Source organism: Meleagris gallopavo, chromosome 9 (genome assembly GCF_000146605.3).
Source record: "Meleagris gallopavo isolate NT-WF06-2002-E0010 breed Aviagen turkey brand Nicholas breeding stock chromosome 9, Turkey_5.1, whole genome shotgun sequence".
Taxonomy (NCBI): domain Eukaryota; kingdom Metazoa; phylum Chordata; class Aves; order Galliformes; family Phasianidae; genus Meleagris; species Meleagris gallopavo.
Window position 1 is genome coordinate 15433742 of NC_015019.2, and position 11227 is coordinate 15444968.

Sequence of the window (11227 nt, forward strand, 5' to 3'; positions counted from 1 at the left end):
CCTAAACTGTTTCAAGGCAGTAAAAACACAAGTAACAGCACAACAAGCTGAAGAGCAAAGGAGAGATGCTTTCCCTTTCGTCATCAGGAAGTTAACTCTAAAAAGAAAAAAAAAGCTCATTCCCAGAAATTAAAAACTAAAACCTGAAAGAGCTAGAGCTTTCAGCAGGGCAGCACTGTCAGCAATGAATCAGCAGATCTCTTATGTACAGAAAGAAAGAAAACAGAAGTAGGCTGCATTTCAACTTGTTTGGTGTAGAAGAAAGAACAGAAGCCCTATAGTGCAATTATTTCTACCAAGACTGATATGGACATCATAAGAGCAGTATTTCACATTAAGATGGTCAGGTTTTTCTCTAGGAGCCAAAAAACAGCCCACGCATGGTGATCTGTAACATGTTTCAGGAAACTCATTGAGGAACGTAACAAATCTCGTTTACTACCAATTGCATTCTCTCTTGCTAACTCTCCTAAGTTGGCACTATCTGAATTGAATTGTACCTCGTTCTAGAAAAACAGAATGGAAGAAGCATCTTTCAAAGTAATTAAGTTTTTCGAATATTAAGCATGAACAAATTAAAGAATGAAACAGAGAGGATAATAACTACCTTTACAGAAACAAACAAACCAAACACAAGTCCCAGGGCAGAAATAATTACTTAGCAGCATTCATCCTCCAGCAGTCACAAAGCACTCCAGCAAGAGAAAATTGCACTCACCTCCTTTCTTTTCTGTAGTAAGAGTTCCAGCCTGTCATTAGCACGCTTCCCAATGATTTTATTTCGTTCTGCTTCATACTGCCGTTGTGTGTTGTCCATGTTAATACTAAGATTTAACGCCACATTCACTAAAGCAGTCATCAGCTTCATAGCTACAAGAGAGCAGAAGGAAGGACTGTTTATAAGGCACCTGACCTATGACGGATGTCAGATGGACACCCTGAAACCTCCTCCTGTCAACAGTTTCTGCATTTACAAAAGTATTCACTGTAAGTTTGTTTCTTGACAAGCAAACTTCAGGACCCGAGCACTGGTTTACACAGCACCAATCCTTTACTTTAACTTCTCAAGCACCATTACTTACCAACACAACAGATAAAATAATATTTTGTTCCTTTCTTTGCATCAATTTTTTAACACCAATGGCATTATTATGGAATTGATATACAAGACATGCATCCCCAAAACACGGGCAAAATGCAGGATTTACAAACGTTGTCCAAGAAACATTAAAAGGATTCCACTATTAGAATCAATTAATAGACTCGTGTTACCCCATCATTCAGTCTCAAATACACTGCTCTTTTCTTTCAAAAGGAAATGTTTTAGACAGCTAATCAGACCATACTGCACCACTCTTTTCTCATGGTTTAATTTCAACAAGACAACTTTGTTTATCTCTTCACGTATGTGCATAAGTACCAAAATGATGTTAGGCAATTAGAGGGAAGAGAGTTGACCACTGTAAAAAGTTTGGTTTTGGTGGTTTTTTTAGTGTGTTTTTATCTGAATCATTCCTTTCAAAAATAATTCAGACCGTCTTGGCCACTTCCACATTTAAGGAGTAGCCATCAGTAAATTCATTTTTCCTATCACCTTTTTAACTCTAAGGCTGAAATGGGCTTACACAGGCAGAGCACAGACAGAATGTTACTGGAGCATGTCTCACTCACAGAAAGCTAACATACTGATACAAAGACATGCCCACATTCCTAAACATCCTCATACACTGCAACAAGGACATCAAGATGAAAAGGAGTAGTCTGAGCTAATCCTAGAAGCCAGAATGACTGCAAATAGCACAAGTCCATGGGGCCAGATGGGCTGCACCCTGGAGTGCTGAGGGAGTTGGCGGATGTGGCTGCCAAGGCAATCTCCATCGTCCTTCAACAGTTCTGGCTAACTGGGGATGTCCTGGTGGACTGGAGGCTGGCAAATGGGATGCCCGTCCTCAAAAAGGGCTAAAAAGATCATCCTGGTAGCTACAGACCTACCAGTCTCACCTCGGTGTTGGGGAAGGTTATGGAATGGATAATCTCAGGAGCCATCATGGACCAATTAAAGGTCAACCAGGGGATCAGGCCCAGTCAGCAAGGGTTCATGAATGGTTGATCCTGTTTGACAAATCTGACTTCATTCTATGACAAGGTAACCTGCTTAGTGGATGAAGGTAAGACTGTTGTGTGGTCTACCCAGACTTCAGTAAAGCCTTTGACACTGTCCCTCACAACACCCTCTTGGAGAAGCTGGCTGCCCCTGGTCTGGATGGGCATATGCTCTGCTGGGTGAAACACTGGCTGGATGGCCGGGCCCAAAGAGTTGTGGTCAGTGGAGTTAAATCCAGCTGGCAGCCGGTCACGAGCAGTGCCCCTCAGGACTCGGTACTGGGGCCGACTCTAATTAACATCTTTATTAATGATCTTGACAAGGGGGTTGAGTGCATCCTCAGTAAGTTCATGGATGACACTAAGCTGGGAGATCTGCCAGAGGACAGTAAAACTACAGAAGGACCTGGATAGACTAGATTGATGGGCTGAGACAAACTGTATGAGTTTCAATAGGGCCAAGTGTCGGGCCCTGCATTTTGGTCACAACAACCCCAGGCAACCCTGCAGGCTTGGGGAGGAGAGGCTGGAAAGCTGCCTGATGGAAAGGGACCTTGGTGTGCTGATGGGCAGTTGGCTGAACTTGAGCCAGCAGTGTGCCCAGGTGGCCAAGAAGCCAATGGCATCCTGGCTTGTATCAGGAATGCTGTGGTGAGCAGGACCAGGGAAGTCATCCTGCCCTGTACTCAGCACTGGTGAGGCCTCACCTCGAGTGCTCTGCTCAGTTTTGGGCACCTCAGTACAGAAAGGACATGGAGGTGCTGGAGCAGGTCCAAAGAAGGGCAACAAGGCTGGTGAAGGGCTTGGAGAATGTTGCCTATGAGGAGAGACTGAAGGAACTGGGGCTGTTTGGTCTGGAGAAGATGAGACTGAGGGGAAACCTTATTGCTCTCTTCCAATATCTGAAAGGTGACTGCACAGAGAGTGGGTTTGGTCTCTTCTCACTGGTGACAGGACGAGGGGAAATGGCCTCAAGTTGTGCCAGGAGAGGTTTAGGTTGGATATCAGGAAAAAAAGGTTGTTAAGCACTGGAATGGGCTGCCCAGAAGGCAGCTGAGTCACCATTCCTGAATGTGTTTAACAAACAACTGTTTGGATGTGGTGCTCAGGGATATGATTTAGCAGTGGGTTGTTAGGGTAGTATGGTCAAGTTGTGATTGGACTCGATGACCTCGATGGTCTTTCCCAACCTGAGCAATTCTATGACTCTGTGGTTTAGCTGTGGGTTGTTATTAGCATAATATGGTTCGGTTAAAATTGATCTTTAAGGCTTATTTCTAACCTGAGCAGTTCTATGATTCTATGAAATATGTAAAAAGACTTTGTTGGCTGTCTCTATCCCATTTAAAACCCGATCATCAAGAGTACAGGCTGTGACACATTGCATGTGAACTGCAGAAACCACTACACAGAATCAGTAGAATTGACCACTGACGTGAACAAATGCAAAAATCACTGTGAGACAGAAATTGACATGCAACGGAGTAACTTCAGCAACCTTTATTCATGCACAACTCAAGTTTTAGAAAGTAGTAAAACCTTGTTTCTGAAGAATCAAAATTCCTATTTGCCATATGGTACAACAGTTAAATCAATGGTGCAGCAGAATCAGCTTATTCTCTTGCAATAAAAGGTTTTGTTCCTCCTTCTAAAATAAAGGCCTTGGCTATTGGGAATCTCAAAGCAGCTGCCTAACGTGCAGTGTTCTAATGCACAGTGAAATAGAGCATCTGACCAGCCACCTGCAGCTGAAGTCAGAGATAAGTCAGCCAGCTCCAGCAAACTAACAGGAACTACTCCTAGCACAGTACTATTAGTAGTCCAATCACCTTAGAATTGCTACAATAAATCCTCATGTGGTTGGACTGCTGCACAATGCCATCCAAGGCCCTTCTTCCTTATCCTGTGCAGGCTGCTTATCATGGAAAGTTTTAAATAAATATGTCATAGTCAAAACACATCAAGGACAAATTTAAAAATCAAGTAAACAAAGAAATTTGGTGGCTGTATCAATGATGATGAATTCTTTGTAATTATTGCTAATGTAACACATGGAAATGCTACTGTCAATTACAAGGAACTTAAATTTGTAGTAAAAATTGCATTCCATTTATAACACGACTCTGGTTTGACTTCACTCAGAGCACATACAAGTTCAACTGCATTTTGAACAGTTGGTATTTGCTTTTCCTAATAGACCTAAAGCTAACAAAAATGAAGTACAAGGCAGCTGGTAAGGAACTATTTAAATAATTCAGTAATTTGCAGTAATGTGCTGAAAGCTGTACCAAAACTAGGTGCATCAGAGATGTGTATCATATGAAGGAGCATGAGTTGAACGCTGAATATCAAAACATTCAACAATTTCTTCCTGTGCAACACAAGACATAACATGGAAGCAGTACACAGATAAATAAAGTTCACTGACCTGCCAGCGTGCTAGTGTGCCGAAATGCTCTGACTTGTGAGTCTGACAGCCCCGTGAGCAGTGAAATGACAGTATCCATCATATATTCATCATATATGATGCTATATTGACATTGTCGGACGAGTACTCCAATGAACTCACAAAAACTGGATTTAAACTTCTTCCACTGGGGACCAGCCATAGTTAGAGGATAATCTCCACTGTCCTATTAAAAAACAAACAAACACAGATATACAAAGGAAATTCTTTCAAACGTCTTAGAAGTTGTTTTTAAGTGAAGATTAAAAAGAGATGAGTAAAACTTAAGAGCCAAGATCTCCAAATAAACTCATTCCACTAACAGACATCTACCATAACTTACAGCTCAGGTTTGTTATATGCAGAGACAACATTCTGGAAGTAAATGCTACAAAATAAGCAAAAAGGCTACAATTCCCAAAAAAGCAAAAAGTACTGAAGTCTTTAATAGGAAGCACGACCAAATTAAAAAATACACCGCTTACAGATTAACAGACACACTGAAATAAATACAGCAAATATTTCACAACTTTCTTAAAAAAGCCTTTAAGGGCCTCACAAACACAGGGAGGTGTGGAGGAGATGAGAGGAAGCATGTCATAATGCCCAACAGCAAACGGAGTTCCCACTGTTCTAAAACTGAGAAGCAGATATTGATTTCTTAAACCAATAATAAACCAGCTCATATACACACAGAGCCTTCACTGAACTCGTAGGACTACGAAATAAAATTTTCCTTCATGAGGTTTTGCTATTTTCATGGTTCTTCTTACACTTGAAAGAAACCTGCAGCAACACAATCCATAAGATTAGGACAGGTTAAAAAATAAAGAATACACCTTCTCAGCACTTTTATTAAATTACCTCATCAAATTCTTCTGTCATTTTTCGGATTATTTCAGAATTCTGCATGTGTCGGAACATCTCAGCTGTAACAACTCCTGCAATTCAGATATTAGATTATTAACACTTAAACTGAAAGAGGTAGAAGGCAAATGATGATGCATCTCCTGCTGTGATCAATTTTCACTCAATCTAGAGATTATGGGTTTTTTTTTAGTGATGTTGGTTTTACGCTGATTGCTGGGTTTTGTTGTTGGTTGGTTTGTTTTTTAAAAATAAGTTAAACAGTCTTCAATTTAGCACCTGTAAGTAGAGAGGAATACCAGCAGTTTTCTTGCCATTATAAACAGTGTGCACACTAAAGTTTACTCATTCATTCACATTCAGAAGTCAAGGAAATCTGTACCAGCCCTCTTAGTCAGCTGGCAGAACATAATAATCTGATCTTTTTGGATTCAAGATTCTAAATGGTATCAGACAATTTTGAACAGTTCCACTGCTATCTATTAACTTCTGCATTATTATAAATTCAGTGATTTCATGAAATTCCTATTTCTCTTAGCCACAAATTATTAGAGTGCAAAGGGAGATATTAAAAGAGACAGATCTCCTAAGATTTATTGCAACTGTACTGCAAAATTCACGACAAGTATCATCTAGAAAGTAAGAAGAGATTCTGTCATTTTGACTGGTAACAATAATCAAAAGGTCACTGCTCTGGAAAGTACGACTAACACCCCTGAGAAATGCTGTAAGCTCTCTGAAGATTTATACATGTTGTAAGTTTATCAGGAGACACTTGAACAGAGCAAACTACATCCAGTCACACTTAATACTCAAGTGCTGTGACACTGCAGAGTTACCTTCTCATCTTCTAAAGGAGGTAAGAGGGAAAAGAACGGAGGATGTGGATTAGAGGAAAGAAAACCAGCAGCTCCCAAACGTAAGAAAAATGGAAATACAATCTACTGTAAACAGGCTACCATGAAGCTGTCCATAATACCCTGCACATCAAACACTTCTAAAAGGCCACTGAATGATCTCTGAACACTCACTGATATGAAATAACTAAATACAAACTACAGTTACAAGACCAAGCAAGTCAAGTTTATCAACACTAAAACACAGATGGTGTTCTGAAATAATACCAGCAGTTGAGGAAGATGTGGGAAGTATTAAGTACCAGGACTCCATTCTCTCCAGTGTGAACACAAAAGATTTAATCTACATTTTAAAGTACTTCTGTAATATTTCTAAACCTTTTCCTCCCCTAGCTCCCAACTTCAGAAATACTATAGCCTACAAACAGAAAATCATGCTATAGCAGCACATAAGGAGCATAGAAAGTAACATTTCAGTATCTTACCTTTGCAACCCGAACACTGAATAAAAAAGTTGATGAGATCAAGAAGTGCTATATCCCTGTCATGTTTGTATGACTCTATCCAGTCATCCACTACAGACTGAAAATAAACAAATATAAAGGCAATGTTTAGTTTTTAGAAATTGAACAGTTGGTACTACGTAAGTGCTTTCTGTAAGGGATTCTTGGTCCTGTTAAGAATAGCTGGAACTCCGCATTTTTTTGACTGATGTAGAACAAAATGCTTGAACGACCTTTTACTCATAGAGGATTGCTTTTGTTTATGTCATCCATAAACATACACAGGTACAAAAGTGACACCTGCACAAAAAGCACAGGAATACCTTACAGTACCCTCATTTTTTCAAAAAAGAGAGCAAAAATAACAAGGAACTTTTTACAGAAACAGAGTTTTTTTGTTTGTTCATTTCTTTAACTTCTCTAAAGATACTACTGTGGTCATCAGTTCCAGCAAGTGCAACTCCCTATGCTCCTCCTAAATGTTACCCCTATGATGAACTGCGTTCCATGCACATGAGCTGTAACAGAATGAACAGCACTGCCCTATGCTGCGTGCGCATTCATTGCTTTGTGTTAGCTAAAACCAAAGCATAATGACAAGTAGAATGGAAAAGCAACAGAACTCTTCTGCTACAAAACCTTCAAGGGAAGCAAATTAGCAGGAAATATGCAATAATGGTTGTATGCAAGAAGAATTCATGCACAATCATCTTTAAATCATTCATGTGTACAGTACAAGCTATATACTGCAGAAATATATAAAAGATACAGCATACCATTTATTTATTAACACAAGCACAAGAGAATCACTTGATATCATGCCCTAAAACCTAGGGCCTGAAGCAGAAGCCTGCAAGCCCCAAGAGGACTTTGCACAGACCCAGCTTCCTGCATACATACCACAGAAGCTGTAAACTCTACATTTTCAATCCCAAAGATAGCCTTTCTGCCAGGCTGCTGAGGAGTCACATGAGTGAGTCAGCAGGAACTCTCTATGGCTGGCAGCCTCACGCTTTAACCCTCTCTTCACTGAAGATGTGCAGAGTCGAGCAAACTCTGCTGATTTATATTTTGAATTTTATTTTATTATATACCCCATTATTCACATCTGGTATTTAGAAATGAAAAATCAGTTCTTCCAAACTCTAATTTTAACAACATAAAAACATTCCTTATCTTAACCTATAACTAAAAGCCACAAAATACTTCAAGCTTAATTTTAATAGATGATACGTATGGAAAACCATTGTTATATGTAACCTGTATACTCATCCAAGTCCTAGGAATATCCCAAGCCTTACCTGCATAGCACTCTTGCCCATTTTAACTACTTCAAACAGCATCATGTTTTCCACACCATTCTGTTGGTGATGTCCATTCATCCGATTTGGACCACCAGGTTTCCCTCCTCCGTTTCCACTTTTCCCCTTTTCTGCTGGTCCTTTTTACCTTTTTTACAGGTCTGCAATCACACACACATTCTTAATCAGTTTTTATGTAAAAACAAAACAAAAAAATAAACAACACCAACGTATCACTTACATGATGCAACTATGCACAGGCCTTATGTTATCAAAAGCTAGATTTAAAATCTGAAGTTGAGAATAACAGCTGATGCTGACTGATACAAACACTAACTGGATTCTACAGGTTCCATTTCCTCCTCCTCTTAAAAATCTTTTGGCAATTAAAAACGCTATTAGTGACAGTAAGACACAAAATGTTTTCCTTGTGTTTAAACAAGATTAATGAGTTTTTAATTGAATTATTGTTTTCTTGTTTACTTTTCCAATGAAAACAGAGCCAGAATTAATGACACCAACCAGAAAAGACTATTAGCACTAAGTTGAAGTATTGGATTTTTCTCCCATTGCTAGCACCTTCACAGCAGGAAGGAAACATCACGCCAATAATCAAGATCAATATTCCAATGAAAATACAAACATGAACTCTCTACTCAGAACATTTCAATTTAAAAAAATTCAATTCTGTCTCAGCTTCACGATAAGTGCTGAACCATTACTTCTATAACACTACAAGTTTTTCAGTGTCCCAGTAAAATGAACGTACTTTTCCTTTGCCTTGTTTTTGGTTTTTTCCTTCAATATCCTCAAAGTCTGTATCGGAAGAGAAGTGTGTTTCAGACTCCCTGCAAGGATAAAAGAGAAACCATTTACACATCTTACCAGAAACATTCTTAAATAAACTACATGGAGTCACATTATGCCCTCGGTTCAGTAAGCCACCTCCAACACGGAAACTGTCTTTTCCTCCAGTTTAAGTCTACTTTCAAAGGACAAATCGGAGCAAATCCCCATGCTCACAGCTCACCCTGCCTCAGCCAAACACAATCATTTCCTTTTAGCCTCACTGCATGGTTTTCACAGGTAAAGTCAGCACAAATAGCAGCAAGTGGGAAACTTTGCTTTTGGCATGTGCAAAAATTACAGTATCTCTGCCATCAAACAGCACTATAAATATCTGTCATGAATACTTAAGAGAGAGAAAACACAACAACGAATCCACCACCATCCTTCACAATCAAAGTGTCTCCATATATTTCCTGCTACCTCACTATGATAAACACTGAGCAGCTCTGTTAAAAAGTGAACGGGAAAAAAGGTCTCAGGTGACATTTCTCCACCAGAGATCATCTGTAGTTCTCTTTAAGGTTATATAAGATAAAAAGATGTTTAATATGATAACTTCCAAAGTTGTTTGATTTCCTACATCATTCGTAGATGCTGCATCAGAATGCAAATTCTTTACTGACCGCATCCAAACCAGAAATAGACAAACAAATAAATAGATCATCTGAATTATTATAAAGTAATAGCTTAGATTCTCTATTTCTGCATTTCCTGTAGGAAACAACTCAAATGATGCCATTGGAGCTTATTTTATCACATACAGCAGTATGAGTTCTAGTTGCTATCACAAATTTCTAGGATACCTCTCCTGATGCAATTAAACAATGTAATCATAAAGATGATCCTGACTGCGGGGAGAAAGACCCATTCCAATATATCTACTTCTAACATTCTAAAACACCCTGGAAACCCATGGCTCCCCACTGTGGAGGAACTGCCTGAAAGGAGGTTTCTGTCCTGTCACGTTTGTTTTCTGGTTTTGCCAACTGTGTATTCTGTAAGAGATTGGAAAAGAAAAAAAAACCCTGAATCTTGCAAAAAAAGATGAGAAATCTTTACTCTTGAATGCTTCTTAGGGGTTCTTTAAGAGGACAGAGCAGAATAAAATTCCAAATGTTTCATTAAACAATGAACTGTATCCACATGCTAAAAAAACAAAACATTACAGACAATTTGCTTTCTCATTAAAAGAACACACACACAACCAGCACAAAACTGTGCCTTTTTGCATTTTTTTTTTTAAATCAGTTTAATACATGTCAACAGATTGTTGGAAAGGATTCATGCTAACTTCTTAACAACTAACTAAAAGGAGGGAACTGGATTCTTCTCATCTGTTTTTACATTTTGAATACAGAGATGAAATAACTAGTTATTTCTTCCTGGTTTAAAATACTGTAAGTTTAAATACCTATTCTTTAAAACTGTAGGAAGCTTAGCAGTCCCATCAAATGGACTTGGCATCTGGGGTTGTAAATGAACAACTGGGGCAGGCTGCCAAGGGTAAATACCCCGAGGTTTCAACTCTCTATGAAGAGGGTACTTGGAATTTTTCTTACCCCTCACAGCGTTTCTTACTCAATACCTTCATTCCCAAAGGCATGAGACAAAAAAGTTGGTCATGATTGTTTCCTATTAGCAAAGATTAAAAACTGATTTAAAAACAATTAACAAAAAATAAGCACTTCTAAACTATCTGTTTCATTCACCACTAAATGCTTAAAAAAGAACTCTAACAATGCTTTATTTTCATCAACTTCTCAATAAGAAAAAAGATCTAGAACCCTATTCCCCTATTTTGTTTCCAACGGAAACAACCAACCACAGCTACCACCACTAAGAAGCACATGCCAGAAAGTTTAAACCATCTAAATGAAACTAAAAATTCTTCAAGCACTTACTGGAGGAGAGTAAAATCAGTTGGTATTTCTGGAGCTGCTATCATTTCTTTATCATCTTCTGGAACACCACTGTATTAGAAAGATATTCAAAAACCAGGCTGAAGCACAAGCTTACTTTCCTTTCTTCCTTTGTAGCAGTCAACTTCTGTAATTAAAAAAAAAAAAAGAAAAAATTAAATACAGTTCTTTTTTTCCCCACATATGAAGAGGTAGAAAACTTGGAAACAGAAACCATTCTATCACACCACTGTTTCCAACCAAGGTTTTTCCTCTTTAAGATGCTGTGTTTTTTGACCCTTCCCAATCTTCCTGAAAAGCACTTCCAGCGTTAAGAGCGTCGCAGTAAAAAGAAATACAACAGCACTAAGTGAAAGAAGTTTTTCTCAACAGCATGAGCCAT

General features: G+C 38.8%; 1 protein-coding gene across 1 annotated transcript in view; it reads right to left on the minus strand.

Annotated features, from left to right (window-relative positions):
* STAG2 (stromal antigen 2) overlaps positions 1 to 10972 on the minus strand; it is a 35659-nt gene extending 24687 nt beyond the window's left edge. Inside the window, 8 exon segments of the mRNA XM_010715396.1 lie at positions 719 to 870; positions 4532 to 4736; positions 5414 to 5490; positions 6759 to 6855; positions 8078 to 8223; positions 8226 to 8238; positions 8847 to 8925; positions 10828 to 10972. Coding sequence (XP_010713698.1) covers positions 719 to 870; positions 4532 to 4736; positions 5414 to 5490; positions 6759 to 6855; positions 8078 to 8223; positions 8226 to 8238; positions 8847 to 8925; positions 10828 to 10871 — 813 coding nt within the window. The 5' untranslated portion in view covers positions 10872 to 10972.
* Positions 10973 to 11227: the final 255 nt, after the last annotated feature.